General features: G+C 44.0%; 1 protein-coding gene across 1 annotated transcript in view; it reads left to right on the top strand.

Moving 5' to 3' along the window:
- Positions 1-21,061, top strand: part of LOC132991164 (ubiquitin-conjugating enzyme E2 E2-like) — a 66,068-nt gene that overhangs the window by 37,047 nt on the left and 7,960 nt on the right. The window contains exons 4-5 of the mRNA XM_061059792.1: positions 13,524-13,656; positions 20,528-20,675. Coding sequence (XP_060915775.1) covers positions 13,524-13,656; positions 20,528-20,675 — 281 coding nt within the window. The remainder of the gene's footprint in view (positions 1-13,523; positions 13,657-20,527; positions 20,676-21,061) is intronic.

Genomic DNA, 21,061 nt, shown 5'->3' with positions numbered 1-21,061 from the left:
AATAGGATTAGTTACTACTGCTGGAATCCTTCCATAGCAGCCTCTACCATCGGTGTGTGAATGTGTAGGTGTGACCTGCGGTGTAAAAGTACTTTGAGTAGTCTGAAACTAGAAAAGTCCATTTACCATTTAACATACAGACGGAGTTTATATGGATGAATGTTGTTGAAGTTGACGGTAAAGGATGGCTCAGGATGTTGCGGATGTAGAGTAAATGTGATTACAGGTAATGCTCTCCGGAGACGTTACATAATTAAGTAGGACATTGTTGTATCCTCTGTGAACATGCACGTTTTTAAGCTTAGCTAAGAGACAATCAGTCCTTGTGTTTGAGGTCAGACGACCCTGATTTGTGATTTGTGATGCTCGCTCATTCATATGCCTGCTCACTCACCATAAAAAGGTTTTTATTCCATTACAACCACAGCGTTACGACCAGAGATGATCATTTCTGGAGCAAAGGAAGGATAAACTGTTGTGTTTTTTTAACTGCCTTCCTGCGCCTACAGGATGTGCGTATAATAACCACCTACTTCTTTCGCCTTTCATACCCACCAAGCCAATCATCTCCAAACCTTTATCCATTCTTAGTCTCGTTTCCCCTTCCTAGTCTCCATCATATTTCTCTCTCTCTGTTTTTTCATAATATGCTGTATTTCCTCACAGCCAGTGGAGGAAGGTTAATGAATGACCATTTCTTGACTGTAATGGGAGCCATTAATGGCTACAGCGGCGGTAAAGGTTATCATAAACACATTTGCCTCCCTTTAGTGGCTGAATGTGTGAGAAGATGAGGGAGAAATGAGTCACATCCAACCTTATCATTTGCTGAAATTATAACTGTGGGTGCAACATTATAGGTTGCGTGGGGGACATATTCCTGACAGTTACAGAAAAACACAAGCAAGTCATTCATCAAGTCAACAGAATGATTTCATGTTTTTACAGCAAAACTCGTAATATATGGTTTAAAGGTTTCTACACAGCCCAGGGTATGGTTGGACATTTTTGTTTCTATTTTTTTCTATTTATTTCAGACTCTTTGGTTGTTACTTTTAACTGTCTATAGCTTCAAGGACCAGCATGTATTTATCTCTACATTTCCAGAACTATAAACCATCATTGGATGAGATGGTTCTTCATTTGGCAGATCAGACAGATCAGTTTTATTTGTGTAGCATTTCATACACTGAGGTGAGTCAAGGTGCTTTACAGAGTGATGAAACATAATAGATTTACAATTAAAAAGTGTGGGAATAAAATATAAAAAAATTAGTTTTAATCCATTAAAAAAATCAGAAGTGCGTGTAGTTCAACGGATTAATTAAAATTGTGTTTTGAAATAAGTTTGCAGCCATCAGAGGGTAGAGAAAGGCAATGAAAAGAGGTAAATACACATTCACACACTGATGGCAGAGGTTGTTTTGTAAAGTGTCCATCCAGAAGTAACTAATCCATTCATACACATTCATACTCGGCAATTTTATGCAGGGGGGGGAGGGGGGGGAGGGGGGGGGGGGGGGGGGGGGGGGTTGTATGAAATATGCGGCCTTGCCTAGTTAGGCTGTGTTGTACCAAATTATTGGAACCAAACAACTTTGATCTTCTCTGTAAAAGATGCATCAGGATGTTTCATAAAGACAAGACATGAGGCAGTTGAGGAACGATTAGCTTTGCTGCTCTGCACTGTCAGTGCTCACTATCACGGCAAATCATGCACAAAGTCTGAACGGCCTAATTCATTTCCAACGGCTTTATATTGATGCAAATTTCACTTCTTATTTGAGGCGTCATTAGAACGAGCATGCAGGGAGTGTATTAGATTCAGCGCCTGCCCATGAGCTGTCACTAATATTTAGGAAGTCATCCGCGTCTCAATTCCTTTCATATGATCTTGTCGGCTAATTCAATAGCTTAATGTTTGTTGATTTGTCCCTGGAGGACCTTTTTTTTTATGAGCCATAACGTGAGATGAATTTCTTCTTTTATTGGCCTTTATGTTTCATCCATTATAACCTAAAAGTTGTCAGGTGAGCCGAGCGACGCGCTGTTGTGTCTGCCTGTACTGCTGTTGTTGTTTCCATGGAAATCCCTTTTTGTGACACAAAATGCACACACACATGCACAGAATCACTGCCGGGATGTCATGTTGCCAGGCAACGTGTTGAAGACAGTGGGGACGAGTAGTTGGTTTAGTGCTGATTCAAAGGGTTAGAGGGTGTTAGAGTTACACCAGGGTCGACCTCCCTCGTCTCAGCCCTCCTGTTGCCTCCACTCGTCACCTTTGCTCCCGGTGAACTTGAGCTTTGTGGATGTAAAGCTGAACCGAGTGAAGAGGGACAAAGGCCTGCGCAAGCCAACACTTAGCCCTTTTAGCTCAAGCAACAAAGGAATCAAAAGAGCTTTTATCTCAAGGGGATTTAATCCCTTCTCTTCTTCCAGGAGCTTTTTTTGGCTCGTTTCCAGTGAGCTTGAGTCTACCCTTCATTAAAAGAACTGATGTGTTGATGCTGGTTAGTGTTTGCTAATTAGGCTTTAAAATCCTACTAGCTGGCAAAGAACAACCTCCAGAGATTTATAGTTTAATTATACCAGCTAGCTGCTTGTTGTCAGTCAATACCTGCACCCCTCTCAGTCTCTCAGTGAGATCTGGCAGAAATCCTCAGTCCTGAAAGCTGAGTGAGAGCTTTGTAGTTTCATTGATTACATTCATTTATTAATGTGTATTAGACTCCAGAAGAAACCCAGTGAAGGCGGTGGTTTAATCATGAAACACGGGGCTAAAATGATCAGCAATCTTGATATATAGGTAGTTAGTTGTAAGTGTTGTCAAGCTCCACCTGAGCCGTTTTCACAAATGCACTCCTGAAAATATCGCAATAATTTCAAGAGGACTGCTATGGATATTCTCCTGACCTGGCTGTTCTTCAGTCGGGAGGTATCCTGAGGTAAGACGTGACGCAAAAACAGATTGTGCTGGCTCGAGCCGAATTGAATATCCTGCAGCATTCTCGCATCAGCCCACTTGGACCTGCTGTGGAAAAAATACTGGGGGTCTTGTAGGAGAAACTCCGAGTGAAGTCTGAGAGAAAAATCCGGCTCCTCCTGGAAACATCCTGAGTTTTTCAAGAGATTTCTATAAGTGTGAAAGCCCTATAAAGGTCCTTACACCTGAGTAAGGCCATCAGAGAGGATGTATTGCTCTCGTTTTATTGTGTTTGGTCAACCATTGGCTTTAGTTGGTCATTTTCCGCGACTTGATTGAGCATGTTGAATTGGCAGCCGAACTCATCAGTGAAAGAAGTGACTGATTGGCTGGTCAGCGAAGGGAATCGGCGCAGCACAAACCAGAATTGAGGAGCAGAGGAGTCAGCAAATGACTAATCCTTTCTTCTTCCACAAGTTAAACACCATGGGAGGACAAGCCTTGAGTCGTTTGCACCCTGCTAGTGTGGAGTGGTGAGAGCTGAGCAAATAGGCTCTTATGTGATTGAAAGCCCCGGGCCCTTTGGGAGAGATGGTTTCAGACAAATGGGTTCTTTTATAATGCTATGGGAGGGCCTTGAAGTGTGTCATGGGAATATATTTGAGTCCGTGTTTTGCTGTATCATTTGTCGGGAGGTTTTAATCCAGTTTGTACTCTGGAATGGGAGAGGGGATTAGTGAGTGAGCAGACGTAATGCTGGTTTGTCTGGTTTCATTTTCTGCCGTCCTCTCCTCTTTGGTCCAGTCTCTTACTGCAGCAAACAGGAGCTGAGCCTGACAACTTCCTGCTGGCCTGTCTGTTTGAATCTTGTCCTACAAGATTATATATACTCCGTTATGAATCACCTCTGCCCTGCCTGTCATAGAGCGCTCTGTGATCATGATCGGTTAAATCTTACACAGTGAAACTGTTGAATTTCCGGGAGAAGCACAGGGACCTCGTTTCCTCTCACTAGTTCTGTTAAGAGAGATTTCCTGTCTGTTTACCTACAATACCAGCTTTTTACACCTAAGACCGTTTTGGCTTTTGGTCACTTCATATCTCCTCTCAGGTTTGGATCACTAAAAATCAATGCCATAAGTTCAAAACATTTGCCTATTGGGTTATTTTATATTTCAACTACAATAGTTCCCACAGGATGAAACACCCCCACTGAAGAAATCTATGAGGCCTGAACTCAACTTCAGATCAGATAAAGCTTTAATATCAAACTTCATTTGTTGGCCTTTTTGTTTCAGCTTCACTTTAAACTCCTTGCTGTGCTACTTTTCTGTCAGGTTTTATTTGTAAAATGCTGGTTAAGGTTTGATTTGTGAAATGTATATTAATCAGAGTTTCCATAAGTGCCTGCTGTCAGCGAGGCATTGAAATATTTCCAGGAGATTCCTTTTAGTGTGCTTCAAGTTTCCCTTTAAGGCAGCTCAGCTTCAAGTCCAAACTGAAGATGATGGTAGACATTGATTTATTCTCCTTGTGAAACTACTTTTTATTTACCAGCTTTAATGATTAGGTCTGCTGTTTGTTTTTGGTGTGGTTAGCTAGTCGTTAGTTTATAGTTATCTTTTTTGGGGGGGTGGAAGACATTGTAATTTGGTTTGCTGAGTGTGGCTAACGTTAGCCGTGCTAGCACCCACATCCTTCGCTCGTCCAGTTTGACCTGACACAGCCTATACAAAGATCTCGATCTCCATTTTCTAGATCAAAAAACTGCCACACACGCTGCTCCAAAGAGATGCTATCCGTCCGTTCGCTGTGCTTGTTTACATCCAGGTTGTAGAGCTGAGAGATTTAATCATTCAGTCAGCTAAACAAACACACCCCCATAGTTTAAACAAACAACCTCACTAACATGTAAACAACATCTACATGTCTACATCATCTTCTTCCTGTCAGTGGTTCTGTCTCTGTCTGTGTGTGAGAACATATCTCTTTATTTACCTGTTTGTAGTAGCTTTGTGCGGTGTGGCCTCTCTCACTCCCTGGTGAGTCACTGACATTTGTGCAGTGCCTTGAGCGTAGCAACATGGCTGAGGTACTGAATACAATAATAACACTGTGTGTGTGTGTGTGTGTGTGTGTGTGTGTGTGTGTGTTGAGTATGAAGTGTAAAAGGCATCAAGAACGCACTGTAAGCAAACACACTGAGAGCTCTGTTTTGTTTCTTTAAACCCTGAAGGGAGAAAGATTCTGAGAGAGAGATGGTTTTGGATACTTGACAACGGAAAACTTTGAAGACAACATTCAGACTTGCTTTACCCGGCTGTGGCTCAGCTGGTAGAGTCGGTCGTCTCTCAACCGGACGGTCCGGTCAGGGGTTCGATCCCCAAGCTCCTGCAGCCACATGACACCAAGTTGCTCTTGCTGCTTCGTCAGCAGTGTATGAATGAGATGATTTACTTCTGATGGTCACTTTAATAGCAACCTCCTCCATGAGTGTGTGAGTGGATGGGTGTAACCTGCGGTGTAACAGCGGGTTGTCCTTTTTTTTTCCGCTACAAACATAGGAAAGTGCTTGCATTCAATTGTGACAGTCTTGAGAATTCTATGTATTTAAACAGATTTATTTTATTTCTCATAACTCCCTGCCTACTGGAATAATGAACATCTCCTATCAGCGAAAGGGAAATGTTTTTTGGGTTTGTTTTTTTTGCAGAATTGCAGCAACCCCAAGTCCCCCACAAGCCCCTGCCTTTTAAAACTGTTGTTTTATATGACTCAACAGAGATGGACAGTCGGGGCTCCTCTCTGTCACTCAGCCTCATTAGCTGAATTGATTAGCTAAAGCAATCATTGATACGCCCGCAGGGGGAAATGATAAATGATGCCAATGAAAGCAGAGGTCACAGAGGCAGAGCATGTTTAAGAGAGACTGCTGCTGTGAACTCAAATCAAGGGGAGCTGTGGGAAACCAACGCTGCTGGAATACTGGCCGGAAGACATTTCAAGGGATTTCAAAGTCACAGACAAATGTCCAAAGACGGAATGAAATCACGAGAGTTGATCTCCATCGTTTGGTGTACAGTGGTCATAAAACTCGATCAGAGCTGTCTTAAGACTTTCTTTTTCTCGTCTTGACGTTACGATAAAATCAAACATGTTAAATATTGTTCCAGGTCTTTAGTCTTGTCATATCAGTGTTGGGGGGCGGGCCGCCCCACTAATATAATGGTAGGGGAACCACTGCATATGCAAATTGTGTTGTTCAGTGATGTGACGTTTGGAGCAGTTTCCCTAGCACCAAACAGGAAGCTGCAAACTGGTAAACATGGCGAGGAGGTGAAAGGTGGTGCGCTTCTCCTGGACTGTGGAAAAAGAGGAGAAACTGGTGGAGTTGTGGAGAGAGTTAGAAGCCTCTTGGACGGGTCCAACCTTTACAATATGGGGGGGGGGGATAAAAGGAGGACAGGAATTGCTGCGGACATACCATCCTTAGCGCTGTATCAGTCTCGTCTCAGTCTAACATGACTGGTTGGACCAGATCAGGTTATGTATCTTTGTTGTTAGCCTTATTTTGCGACCACTTTTTTTCCTCTCTCAATAACAAACAATTATCAGCCAATCACTGCAAAAGAAGGGATGAAGGTTAAGAGAAAGCACTGTGTGTCCTTGGCGAGATCTCTGGCCTTCGCGGTTCTGTTGTGTGTTTGTCGGCCTGAGGAGAGAGAGAGCGAGAGAGGATGATGAGCAGAACACGGGATGATGAAGCTCAGTACACTTGCTCATCAGTTTGTCCTTTAGCTCATTGTGTGTTTGAGCGCTTTGTTTGAACTGCAAACAGTCCTGTTTGTGCAGCCCCCCCTCCTCCTCATCCCCCCTCCCTGTAAACATCACAGTGTGTTACTCTGTGTGTGTGTGTGTGTGTGTGTGTGTGTGTGTGTGTGTGTGTGTGTGTGTGTGTGCAGCATTGGAATGCTGCTCGGCTGCTCTCGACATGGCACAGAGATTTTAGAAGATGTTTTTTTTTTTGCCTGGCTTCTTAGAGATGTAGTCGGTCCCAATCAGGCTGTGTTCAGTCCTGAATGAGGAAACTAGACCTCTGGATTGGACCGGGGCCAGGAGGATTCTCTCTACAGTCATTTCATAAATATTGTTAGAGCACAAAAGCATGTTTTAGAACAACCACTTTGAGCAAGAAACTAAAACTGCAGGAGACAGATTCTTTGCTTTAAGGTGTTGCTTTTTCCATTTTTAACCTCTGAAGGTGTCTTAAGGTAGGAACTCATAAACAGCCTGTCTGCATGAGAAATGAATTTACTCTTTGCAACAAAAAGATATAAAAGATGGGGGTGGCCCTGCTACTGTATGTGGCTGACATGCACAAGTGAGCCTCCAGAGCTACAGCGCCAGCTAGCGGGCAGCTGCTTAGACACCACATTTGATCCTCATTGCGGGCCGGAATTGATAAAATATTCATAACTTATTGAATCAGTTTAGAAGTGTTCGTTAGGGAGGGTGACAACTTGAAACATTACGTCTACTAACCGTGCCCTAGTTAGAATCTTTTCCCAGGTTTACCAAAATTGTCCTTAAAACTTACTTTAGGCCATAAGTCCACCAAGCGTTTTTTTTTTTCCAGGGGTAGAAAAGCGCTGGCTTGTGCACTGAGAACAAAAGCGCTGCACGTGCATGTTTGTCTCTATGACAACAGTGACTTACAAACGTCAGATGTTGCTGTTGCTTTTTCCCATATGTTTTACATTTGAGGTTGTTTTCTCCCTTTCGGTATGTTTATAAAACGGAGGCTGTTTGCCCTCCTACTTAGTCCGGACACGGAGCAAGGAGGATGTGTGAATTGGATTGTGTGTGAGTGTAAGCATGTAAAGAGTTTTGTTTTATTTACACAAATATTTTTGACTCTTGTTATGTAAATACTGGGAATATCGTACATTTTGAAAAGAGTGCCGGTGACGTCTACGGCGCTCGGCGAAGTTGCCGCACAAAAAAAGGCGGCGGCCTGCTGCTGCAAACACTCACCTCATTGAAAGTGGAAAAATACACTGGGGCTCATAAAAAAATGTCTAAGTGGACACATGGCCTAACTTATGAGCCTCTGTTGTCTTCATAACAGAAGCATGAGTCGATATCCGAACGTCAACATTTCTAATTCAGTACTCTTACGACTTAATCCCCAAAGTGTCAGGAAACGTGTGTAGAAGGAAAGTGAATGAGCAACACGACAACTGCTGTGGAGTTGCCTTTGAGTGGGACACTGAGCCTCCAGCTGCTGTGATTGGGTCTGAATGCATAGCAGGGAGTATGTGTGAAAGAGTGCTCGACTTTTTCCCCGCTAAATAAATGTTTATAAAAGCAGTCTGACATGTTCACCACCCTGGGTTACTAAGTATTCTGCTGTTTCTCTGTGAAGTCCTAACAAGCTGTCACAGGACATTACGGCTACAGTTTCAGCCACGACTGACAAACACCCACTCAGTTTAAACATTAGTCACATTCAGCGTTTCTGTGCTGAAGCAGAGACTTTTTTTTTTTTTATTTCTGTTCGCTGAGCTCTTCTCCGTGGCCCTGGGTGAGGAAACGCAGCAGATTCCACCCCTCCATATCCACCAGTGAAAGTTCCTGTTTTCATGAAGCCCTGTGTTTGTGTTTGTGTGTTTGTGTGTGTGTGTGTGTGTGTGCCGTGTCGGAGTAAAGATAGCTTTCAGGCAGAGCGACAAAAGAGGGAAGAACGGGTGAAAGTCTGTCTAAGATGGAGGGGTCGGGGATCTGAGCAGTGATATGAAAGTGTTGGATGGCACTGCAGTCGATGGTGAGAAAAAGACTATATTGAATTTCTACAGTCTTCCAAAAATAAGATCTACGCTTGAATTCCTTGGAAGAAATGTGCAATAAAAAGTGTGCAGCCATAAGCAGCAAATGCACAATCCCTGCAAGTAGTATGTGATGCAAAAGACAGTATTGTCCCTGCAGTGTTCACATATTGAACTACTGTATGTTGTACCTGAAGCACAACCTCATTTATTAATTTGTCAATACGTCTTTGTACTTTTATATTGATTCTGTTACAGCGTAATATAGATGCCCCAATCTGTGTATTTACAATTCAGTTTTGCAGGAAGCACGACCTGAAATTCTGGTTTACTGGTTACTCAGAGACATGCTGCTCACACTCACGAGCCCGAAATACACACATGCACAAACAGGACCAATATGGACATGCATTAACGGAGAGATGACAGAGTGAGGGGGCTGCACATGAAAGAGCGTAAGAGCAGTTGGTGGTTCAGTGCCTTGCTCAATTGCACGTGCACAGTACTCCTGGAAGTGGCCTGGCACCTTTCCAGCAACCACACCAACTTCCATGCTCCGCACCGGGACTTTAACCGGCAACCCTCTGGTTCTCAACCGCCGAGTCCCTACAGACTGAGCTTCTGCTGCCCTAAAGCATACTCTGAGGCAGGAGAAAGTCAGAGTGAAAAGTTCTTCTGTTTGCGTTCACACATGCAGCTTTTTTTTTTTTTTTAGGCCCGCGAGCCTTAGTGTTGTATCTCGCTGTGGGGATTTTAGAATACTTGAATTGTGCTGCTGTTTTTTTATCGCCACACATCCAGCTTTACAGTAGACTGTAGTTTGCTCAGAGTTCAACAATAGCAAAGTGGAACAAATTATGCATGACTGAGGAGTTTGTTTGGGAGCAAACTCCTCACTTCACTCTGCCCTATGACATTTAACTGTGTGTGATGCAAACTTTGGGGATGTAGAGTTCTAATGGAACCAGTCATCTTTTCTTTTCTTATTTTAAAGATTTATTGTTGGGCCTCTGTTGAAGAGACAGGGCAGGGGACAGAGTCAGACATCAGGGAGAGAGAGCGAGTGGGGAATGATCCTGGGCCGCCCCGCCGTACATTGGGGGCATGCATCAACCGCCACGCTACTGGTGACCCACCTGTCATCTTTTTACCTGCATGAAATAGAGAACTGATCTCAGTCTGGGCCAATCAGAGGGGCCTCTGGCTGCCGACAGCGAGCAAGAGACAATGTTTCCTTTAAAATGTGATGTGACCACAGCATGCCTCATGCTATTTCTTTCTTTCTTTTTTTTTTTTTAACATGACAACCTCCCTTAATGGGCTTTAAAATAAACAAGTTGACCTACTCACTCACTGACGTTCATGTGTTCATTCGTGGCCTTAACTTTGTATTTTTCCAGTGGTCACTGTAAGGCTGCATGAAGGAGTCACAGTTGTGAGGGAGCGAGAGGAAGCAGCCTCATCTTAATTATAGTCGTCCTCCAGCGGGAGTGCTGCAGGCTCATTATTAATGTCTTCAGTGTGGAAATTGACACCGTGGGAAATAGCCGGATCCATCATCCCCATTTCAGCTCTCATTATAAGCAGCACTTATTTTCCTCTGCTTCACATTTGGATTCTAAAAGATAACTTCCCAGTTATTAAATATTAACACAGTGATGTTGCCATGCTTTAATAGCAGTGGAGACCGAGGTGACTCGTGGAGGTTTGTTTTCTCCATCATTCTGACAGACTCAGGCAGAAGATATTGATCCCCTCTCTTCTGGATCCAGAATGCCGTCTCCCTGCCGGAGCGAGCAGTACCAGGCTGCAGGAACAGAACAAAGAGGCGGTGCTGGCAGGCTTAAAATATTTCCAGATGCTGCAGGCTGAACTGTGGGAACTCTACGGGGAGAACACCAGGGATTGGTGGACCTAAAGAGGCCTGGAGAGCATTTTCAAACATCTGCTTTTAAATATGATTTGACAAATGGCTTGATTTTCGAGGCCAACACTGGTAGTTTGTGGATTTGGCTCACCAACAGTTGCTCTTACATGCTGGTTTCCATTAACATGAACAGAACACAGACTTGACTTTGTGAATTCTCTTAAAGGGAAGAAGGGAAGAGGGAAATTGATCTTTCTATTTGGACTTACACAGGGAAACTATTATTAGCAGCATTTATCGACCTGAGCTTGCCTTGCGCCCAATAATTGATGGCATTGGAAAAACGTTCCAATGTTTCCAAGCAGTTAGGATTTGAATTTTCCCCCCGAATACTATGACTGCACACACTCTCACCGTGAGAGCATTCCCCGCTGGGACAGATAGACGGACAGTGTCCAATCAGAATCATCAGAATCAGAAATACTTTATTAATCCAAGGGGTAAATTTGTTAAATCAGTCCAAATCACCGGGGCATCAGCAGGCGTGCCTGTTTAATCTGTTTTCCTTTTTCTCCGAACCTGAAATGAACATTGGCAGAAATATCTGCGGACTCTCTGCTGGCATATTTTTTTAATATCTAACTGTGAGTAAGCTTGTGTTTACCGCTGAGGTTGTGTGTGTGAGATAGAGAGTCGGAGTGTTTCTGCCGGTGTGTATTTGAGCCATGGGTAGAAAGTCAAGTGAAATCAACCTCCATGTTTTGGAGTTTTCTATTGTATCAATTGTGTATGCTCCGTCCTGATTTAACTCGCACTGTGTGAGCTCTCAGGTTGTGCCCGACAGACGGGTCGAAACAGAGTGAGCACATAAGTCATGGAGCGTGGTCGTGTGTAATAAACGATATTAAACGTCGCTCAGTGTACGCTGCCAATTCACCACTATTTTTCTACAATCGCGAAGAGTGCACCAGTCTTAAGAGAGAGAGAGCAGCAGCAGTCTTTTCAATTCCTCAGGGCTGTAAATGCTGATGATTCTCAGGTCGTGCTGCCACCTTATGGGGCGGCAGTAGCTCAGTCTGTAGGGACTTGGGTTGGGAACCGGAGGGTCGCCGGCTCGAGTCCTGGTGCGGACCAAATATGGAAGTTGGTCTGGTAGCTGGAGAGGTGCCAGATCACCTCCTGAGCACTGCCGAGGTGCCCTTGAGCAAGGCACCAAACCCCCTCCCCACCATCAGCTCAGGAGCTGTGTATATACTTCAGCCTATGTGTGTGTTGCATGACTACAGAGTGTAAAAACTGAAATTTCCCCTTGCAGGGATCGATAAAGGTTAATCTTCTTATGAAGTATCTTTTACAAACAGAGAGAAAGACCAGCGTAAACAATCTTATTTGTGCAATTCAGACACTGCAAATGTTTGCTTGTAATTTTTTGGTAATAAAAAAGAAGAATAATTTGGGGCGACTGTGAGCCAAGCGTTTTGGTCATACAGAGGCTTTAGTTCTTGAGTTGCCTGAGATTGACTCCAACCCTCAGCTCTTTGCCACGTTTCATTTCCCACTCTCTTCTGATTTCCTTCACTCCCACTGAAACAAGAAATTATCCAATACCGGGTACTTTGGACCTCTGTTTTTGTTGCTCTAAAACTTGTTGATATTGTTCAAGTTCAAGTAGTATTGCATCAGAACTCTGGCATTGTAACAACCTTAATAATCCTAACAAACACACATAAAATGCTTGAAGCATTGAGGTTAAGTGCTTGAGTGACTGCTGTTGTGATAATGAAAGATTAATATCTTCACCGTATCGAGGTTGAACCCCATCTGTCATTGCTGCTCTGCAAGCATCAGACTCTGCCACACAAACGTAGATTTCTGCACGGAGTCACATCGGGGGCACCGCCTCCTGCTGAGCGGAGCGATTTACGGTTCCCTCCCGTCGGCCCCATCGCGCGATCGCTCTCCGGCCTATTTTTATCCGAGCAGGGAAACATGCCGGCATCTTTTCCTCCGGCCCGCTCCCCCTAATTCCTCTCTGTGTCCAAACACACGCTGACAAAAAATAGGTCTGCAGAGGCCTGGTGCTTTACAACAGGCTGCTGTTTCACATGAGCGACTCCACTCAGGCTCTCATCTTACATTTATGTGCCTCACTCTCTCTCTCTTTCATACACACACACACACACACACACACACACACACACACACACACACACACACTTCCTCTCTTCCTGCTCGCTCTCTGCCTTTATCTGTGTGTGTAAATGATGAAAGTAAAAGTAATACAAGGAACCAACAGGGGCATCTGGCTTAATTCCAATAGAAAATGGAATTGGATTAGAGCCTCTTTTCTCGCAGCTGTGTGCGTGCCTGTCTGTTTGTGTGTGTGTGTCTGTGTGTGTGTGTGTGTGTGTGTGTGTGTGTGTGTGTGTGTGCATGTGTTTTTGTAGCGAGAATAAAGGTAACAATGGAGCTCGGCAGCAGCCAGCTGCCCAGCGGTGAATCGCTGATGAAGACCGAGGAAACAGAGCTGCTGCCGCTGCTGCTCTCAACACCTTCCTGTTTATGAGTGTGTGTGTAGTGTGTAGTGTGTAGGGCGGTGTGTGTTTCATGCTTGCCTTCACATCCCAGACAGATCAGTCATCCACATGACACTGATCATACTCATCATTTTTTCCCGGCCTACACACGCAGTCTTTGTAACATACACTGGAGCGTAATCTTCTAATGGATAAGAGGCTGAAACAGCAGCTCTGTGCGGCTGATTGAACAGCTGATAATCTCTCACTTTATTTATTCTCTCCCTCACCGCCGCACACTGAATCCAGTTGCACCATTAGAAGGTACACTTTCCTCGCTGCTCTTAGATTACATTTCTCCTCTTTTTTTTTTTTTTTTTCCTTCACAGTGCCGGTCCTAAAGGAGACAACATCTACGAGTGGAGGTCGACCATCCTGGGCCCTCCAGGCTCCGTGTACGAGGGAGGGGTCTTCTTCTTGGATATCGCCTTCACACCAGACTACCCCTTCAAACCACCCAAGGTGAGTGAGTGAGAGAGTGAGTGAGTGAGTGAGCGAGAGAGTGATGCCCTATAGTTATTCAGCCCAGCCCCCTCCCTCCACACGCGCTCCTTCACCCACAGCTCTGAACAATGTCACCATTGTCCCGACAGGCTGTCAGCTTTCCACACAGTTGTCTCACAACAATGACTTGTTTAAGGCTCGTTCACCTCCAGCACGGTGACAGAATAATGGCCGACAGCAGCACTGAAGCTGCTCTGATGATGAATGATTGGCCCACACCTTTTTATTGTTGGCGTTACACAAACAGTGTTTAATTAAAGAATAAAAATAATGCGGAAAATGTGAGATAGAAAAACCTTTTTTTTTTTCCAGCAAAATTTAAAAAATATATTAAAGCTCCTGTCTGGAACTTTCTGTTATTGTGAATTTTGGCGCCCCCCTATGGACAGACTGTACAGCTTTTGTCTTTGCTGATCTTGCCTTGTACATGTGGAAGTGTTTTTAACAGAAAATCTCAGTCTGTTTTATTTTGCCAGTCAAAGGAATCACTCACTGTGGACTTTGCTACAGAAAATGTTAAAAAAAAAGTGTGTTTCTGGGGCTCTGGTGGCGCAGTGGTTTGTGCCAAGCGGGCGGCCCAGGTTCAAATCTGACCTGTGGCTCCTTTCCTGCATGTCGTTCCCCACTCTCTCTCTCTCCCCAATTTCTGACTCTGTCCACTGTCCTATCTCTCAAATAAAGGCCCAAAAAGCCCAAAAATAAACCTTTAAAAAAAAAAAAGTGCATTTCTGCAGCATGTTGTCAGTGATTGTTCATCAGCTCATCTGGCACCTGTACCCCGGCACAGCAGTTTTAGACATTGTAAATAACGAAGAAGAAGTTACCAGTCTTCTTGATGATGATCTAGTTTTCTTTTGTAGCTCTTACAGAGGCATCAGTATTTGTTTTATTCTGTTGTGTGAATAGCAGAAATCTCCTCACAATAGCTTTAAAAACACATGACGAGAAATAAATTAGAAGAAAGCTTTGAAAACAATGAGAGAAAAAAATATAGCTACAAATGATAAATGAGCAGATAGCTACTGTTTTAATTCAAAGCCTTGCTTTGTAGGGAAATTCTATTGTTTTGGATGTTGCTCTACAACCAGGATGTAAACAAGGACAGTGAACGGAAACAGTATTTTGATCTAAAAACAAATTTAAATAAAAATGTTTGCAGGCTGTGTCAGGTTAAACTTGCATATCAACCAAAGCAACCGTAACCACAGGTAGCACAGGTGTGTGGTTGATAACCCGCAGGGAGGACAGAGACTGGCTGTGCTATCACTGCTGCTAGCATTAGCCACGCGCGGCTAACCAAATTACATTTAACCACAGAAAATGTTAAATATATTGTTCTCAATCCTGCCCGCTTTGTTGGTATTTTTTTACCTTTAATCTAGTATTTTAGTCTGAATTTAATATCTGTTTAACCGACTAGGAAATGAGTCTGCAGGGAACATCAATAATGTTAACACAGAAACAGTTTTTATAACAGAAGACTCCTTCTTCTTCTTCTTCTTCTCCTGCACACACTATCCAGTATGGAATCTGGTGCTGTTTTTGCCTCATCCTCTGCAGTTTTGTTCCTTGGACTTTGCAACATGAGCTTTAAGCATACCTGAACTCGAGTGTCTGCATCTTTGTATTGCACACAATCTGTCAAAAATGTGCTGCTGTAAGCTCAACAGTGGAGTTTACAAAAGGTATGTTTCTTTGCTTGCAGCGAGCGGTGAGTGATTTGAGCGGAGCAGTATGAAATGTGAGTTGAGCTCAGAGCAATATGGAGCGTATCAGCCTGAAACGGCTTTGAGCGGTGGAGCGGAGGGAACAAACAGCTCTGTGAGTGAGAGAAGCGGATATTCTCACATCTCCACTCTGCTCACAGGCTCTGCTGAAGATGTAAGATTGATGCAACATTATCACGTTCAAGAGTTGTGCCAACTTTCATCAGTCAACCCTCTAAATCTCCCCCTAAGTGGTGCGTAAGGACCATCACTGTGTCGATAAAATCAAATGATTTAGTTGCTTGTCTCAAGCTAAACCCACAGACTATAAAAAAAAGTTTATATAGTCTCTGCATTTCCAAAGCTATAATGCAAAAGAACCTAAACCAGCTTTTTTTTTTTGCAAATGGCCAGCAGTGGGTGTCTCAACTGGTTGCTAAAAAAGTTCCCATCGGGCAATGTGTCAGAGGTGATTTAATTTTGGTTTTGTGTGGGGTTGAGTCAAAATAAACTACAAGTGTGTGTTCATCATGGTGAGCCCGTGCCTCAGCGTGGATTGCTCATGTGTTATTAAAGAACAACAATGGAGCCCTATGACACAAAGGAGGAAGATGAAATAGTCTTTGATGCAAACACAATACTCGTCAGAATGAAACATTCATTGTTGTTGGGTTTTTTTTTTAGCTGCAAAAAGGAAGAAAAATCCAGAATATCACACGACTTCTCCTTCAACTGATTCTCGTTATTATGTCTCCTTCTGTCATACATGCTGCTCGCGTTCAGCGTTTGGCTCTCCTCCAGTGAGGCTGTGGGTTTGTGGGTAAATGTGTTTGTGTGTGTGTGTGTGTGTGTGTGCATGTGTGTTCTGCTGATGCAAGTGTGTGTCAGTATTTATACAGTAGACTGGCTGACAGCGGTTGCCACCTCCCTCCCTCCCTCCCTCTCTCGGTTTGAGTCCTGCTTCTGATTTTTGCCCCGGGTTCTGGTTTCATGTCCCTCGAAAATACTCACGGGCTAACCTCCATCAACTATTTACAGACACATGTTGTAAAAAATAAATAGAAAAAGTAAACCAGGAACTATTTAAAGACATCCATGTGTGTCCTGTTTACTGTAAATGTTGACCATTCAGACCATTAAGCTGAAAATGTGGTCGAGATTTGTCAAGACAGCACAAATAATTCAGGTTGTTTCAACACCAACATAATAAACTCCGGCCCTGAGGCGGATACAAATTGATCCCCAAGCGCTTTATCTAGGAGTGTTTGTCCGACTTGGGGGAATTCCATTAAGTACAATTTCAGTAAAGCTAACACAATAAATAGACTCTTTTGGTTTTTTTACATCATGTAAAAGTGCTGACTCTCTTTAAAGCCACCAGACCAAGCAGCAATTTCCAGTGTTGAAAAATTTGTTGTAGGTCCCCTTGAAGCTGGCTGCGGGAGCCCCGGAAGTCACATACACACCACAGCCAGAAAAGCCGTTTTTACAGCCTAAATTAACATGTTTACAGCCTGTTTTTTTTTTAATCATGTATCCGTTTTGATTTAGAGAACGCTACGTGTTATCCATAGTTAGGAACGTAGCTGACATGATTGACAGGTGGGCGTGATGTAATGGTTTGTCAAGAGTCTTAAAACCCGCCTCGGCTCCAGCTCTCAGCCTGTCGTTAGGTTGACTGAAAGTTAGACTGAGACAGGATTTCCAGCGTGGCGACGGCTGCCGATGAGCCTCCAGAGCCCCCTGCAGGAACAGATGGGGGATGTCACTCAGGCTTCGTCCATTATTATTTACGGTCTACGCACCAGACTACATTAACTTGAATGGTCATTTTAACTTGCAGGAGGAGCTGCTGCTCGAACTCAGATACAAGAAGCTAATCAACCGAGTCAGTGGCATAGAAACAGATATTGATATCAATATTAATGGTAATTAATGTTAATCAGTGATTGAAAATGAGAAGAAAACAATCTGATTTTCATTCTTTTTATTGGTAGTCATTTTTACTCTCAGTATTCACATCCTGATTGAAACTTATGACAGTAATGGGACCTATAACTGAACAGTTACGGGGGGAAATGAAGGTGAAAATAGAATATTATTTCAGCTATATTTTATTGTTTCAGCTTTGTGTGTGTAATCTGCAGCCTGGTCCGACTCATGACTCCAAAAGAGAAACAATCTGCCCCCCCCCCTTCCCCGACCGGCCCCTCTCTCCTGGCAGTCCACGCTGAGGGGGAAACTGAGCTCGTCTAAACTCTTGGCCTCCTGCTGTCATGTTTTTCCAGACTGGCTGTGAGCCGTGCCATCCAGCAGCTCACCGGCTCACAGCCACCGAGCCGACAGCTGCAGCTGCTCAGTCCGCTGGCTCATGGCTAATGTGAGGATGATGAGGCCAGTTAAAGACGGCCGCTGATTCTCTTAGATAGAGAGTCAAGGTGAAAAGGACGAGGAGGCGGAGTCGTCTGTTCCTGGACCTGTTCAGGCTGAGATGTAACGGAACTATTCCCTCTAGCAAAGCTCATTTCATCCTGGATTTGAGCTGAACTCTTTTGCATATTTATCTTGCTCTGCGTGACATCCTTCTCATTGGCAAACTTTGTGAAATAAAGGCTGTTTCAAGTTTAGTAAAAAGTCATGCTTCGGCTTACAGACGATCAGCCCTTAACAATCCAAACCTCTCTACTCTTTCTCTTTTAAAAGAATACGCCATGACTGCCTTTTAATAGAATTATCAGTCAATTTGAATGCTTTTAATCTCCTTTATTCAGAATGAAAGTGAAACATAGTCCGTGTAAATTAAGAGAAAAAGGTCCTGATAGCTCTGTTGCAGATAAACCAGCTAAAACATTGCTCCGTCACACACAACTCTGAAGTCTGTTAAACCATTAAAACATCTTTATAATGGTTATAATGGTATAAAGACCATGACTTGTATCTTCTGTCAGAGATTTTTGGACATTATAAATGGATCAAATTACAGAGGGGATGATTTTACTTTCTTCAACGAGCTTCAACCTTCTGCAGATCGTCAAAGCTGGATGTAGAATTGTAGCATCTTCAGCTCATGGCTGTGGTTTTTGTCTTTGTCTCTTACTTTTGTTCATGAGTGTTACTGCTCTTCAGAAGTCGTTTTCACATGCGCTGAAACATATGATCGCATGTGAAACAAATCAAACCAGCATTTACACATGTGAATGTTGTACACAGGAAGCTTTAGCGCTGATGTGCTATGGGAGAAGCCTGTTGATGTTTAAGAAGTATTATTTATAGCAGATTTTTTTCGAAGTGTAAGGCATGCCTCCCTTAAGGGGTGTGGGGGAGGGGGGTGCTAGAGGACTTCTGAGGAGGCACAGTGTGAGAAAAAATAAGTAATCATATGTTGCTTCCACACATGCACAAAACTTGCTGCAAAATGCAAACAGCCACATTTTTTCACTCCCAACTTAACCCAGAATTTTTCCAGTCCTCTAAGCGTGCGGTACAGGTTTGAATCCGACATGTAGCTCTTTCCCCGCATGTCATTCCCCACTCTCTCTCTCTCTCCAATTTCCGACCCTATCCACTGTCCTATCCCAAAAATAAACCTTTTAAAAAATGTTTTTGAATATAGCGTCAGTCACTTCTTCCCGATATTTGACTTCCATCATTCAGCCTGTTCTGCTCCCGTCTAAAATACTTTGAAAAGTAACAGCTGGTTGGCAGTGACATTTACTGTTAATATTCAGATTGAGTTATTAAAGCAGTCCCTACAAATACACTCATATTTTGTCTTTATAACGAGAGCTGTTGGGATGCAAAATAACGATACAGAGGTTAATGCCAGAGGCTGAGGGATGTCTTCCTGATACAGAAGGGGATGCAAGATTAGACCTTTTGTAACGCAGAGGAAGCAGCGTTATCTATTAGCATCAGCTGTGATCGGATTACAGACAGATAATGAGACCACACAGACGGGCCAAGGATCCCCTTCATCGGCTGCCAACACTAGCATGCCACCGCTAACCAATCCGAGCCGAGGTGTAAGAACAGGAGAGGAGGGACGCGTCCCATCACCCTCAAAACGCCCCCGTCTCTGCATTTTATTTCACGTCACTGAATGTGTCCTCTGTGTTGCTCTGTCTAAGTAAGACCAGCAGCGAGGAATGAGGGCAGAGCGCGACTGTTGTTTGTCTCGTTTAAGAAAAGAGACGCGAAGGGAGGACTTAATGAGAGGATAAATTACGGGAGGAACAAAGGAGGGCAAGCTGCAGTCACAAAGGAAGCAGAAGAATGCCTGGACTTCCTCTCCTGGTCAGCCTTTGTTTCAAGAAGAGCAGAGGTCAAGGTCACTCCTTAATGAGCTTGTGCTGCTTGTGTTGCTGTTACCCTGTCAACATTTTCAATACTTCAGTACTTCTTGATTCCACCGGGTCTAAAATGACATCCCAGCTGTCACTGGGGGAGAGGCGGGGTTACACCCTGGACTCTTCACCAGTCAATTACAGAGAGACAACCAGTCGCACTCACCTTCAACTCCGGCTAATTTAGAGTCACTAATTAACCTAACGAGCATGTCTTTGGACTGTGGGAGGAAGCCGGAGTACCCGGAGGGAACCCACACATGCACGGGGGAGAACGTGCAACTCCACACAGAGAGTGCCTGTCGGAACGGGGATTCGAACCTCCTCACTGTGAGGGAGCAGCGCAACTGCACCAGTGTCAGCTCTTCAGTCATGTCTTTAACCAGAAGGTGCTGCGAGCCAAAGAGAGAGAGAGAGAGCACTGTCTAAATTGCAAAACATCATGCACTGGCAACGTTTCTGTACACAATCGATGTTCTCTGGTATTTAGTCCCTTCTGTAAATGACTGCTGTGCCAGCTCACGTGTGTAATGTCGTCAGAGCAATGGATTGGTTTTAGACATAATCAGCTTGTCACAGTTGCCCTCTCGTTGAAGTAGGGAACGCTGATGAATGTAAACAACAGCGCGACTGGCTGGTGGAGGCATTGAGTCAAGTTCTGCTGTTGTAAGAATCACCCCGAGGATCACGTCAATGTCTTTCTTCATCGCCTCAAAACCTTAACAGTTAACTTTTTCAAATGTATCGCTCTAACTGTCTTTGTTCTGTGTGTGTGTTCAGGTGACGTTTCGCACGAGGATCTACCACTGTAACATCAACAGCCAGGGAGTGATCTGTCTGGACATCCTGAAGGACAACTGGAGTCCTGCTCTCACCATCTCCAAGGTCCTGCTGTCCATCTGCTCCCTGCTCACTGACTGCAACCCTGGTGAGAGCTGCAGCACACACACACACACACACACACACACACACACACACACACACACACACACACACACACACACACACACACACACACACACACACACACACACACACACACACACACCTCCCCGTCATTTTGCCCTCCAATTTGAGCCATGACAGCTTGACTGACACGTCTATTCTGTGTGGATAATGTACGTAGAAGTGTGTCATTTTGCGGTTTGAGTCATGCTCTTTGTGCAGAGCAGCAGACGGGCAGCTTACAGAGAGGGAAACGCTCCTGTAACCTTTTTTAAACACAGACTGTCTGTGACGTCACTTGCTTCAGTTATGTGTGAAAAATAACAACTTCTTGAGTTTTATCATTTGGGCCTGATTATTTAAATGTTC

This window comes from Labrus mixtus, chromosome 16 (genome assembly GCF_963584025.1).
Source record: "Labrus mixtus chromosome 16, fLabMix1.1, whole genome shotgun sequence".
Classification (NCBI taxonomy): Eukaryota; Metazoa; Chordata; class Actinopteri; order Labriformes; family Labridae; genus Labrus; species Labrus mixtus.
Note: the sequence above shows the minus strand (reverse complement) of the source record. Positions and strands in the feature narration are given on the sequence as shown.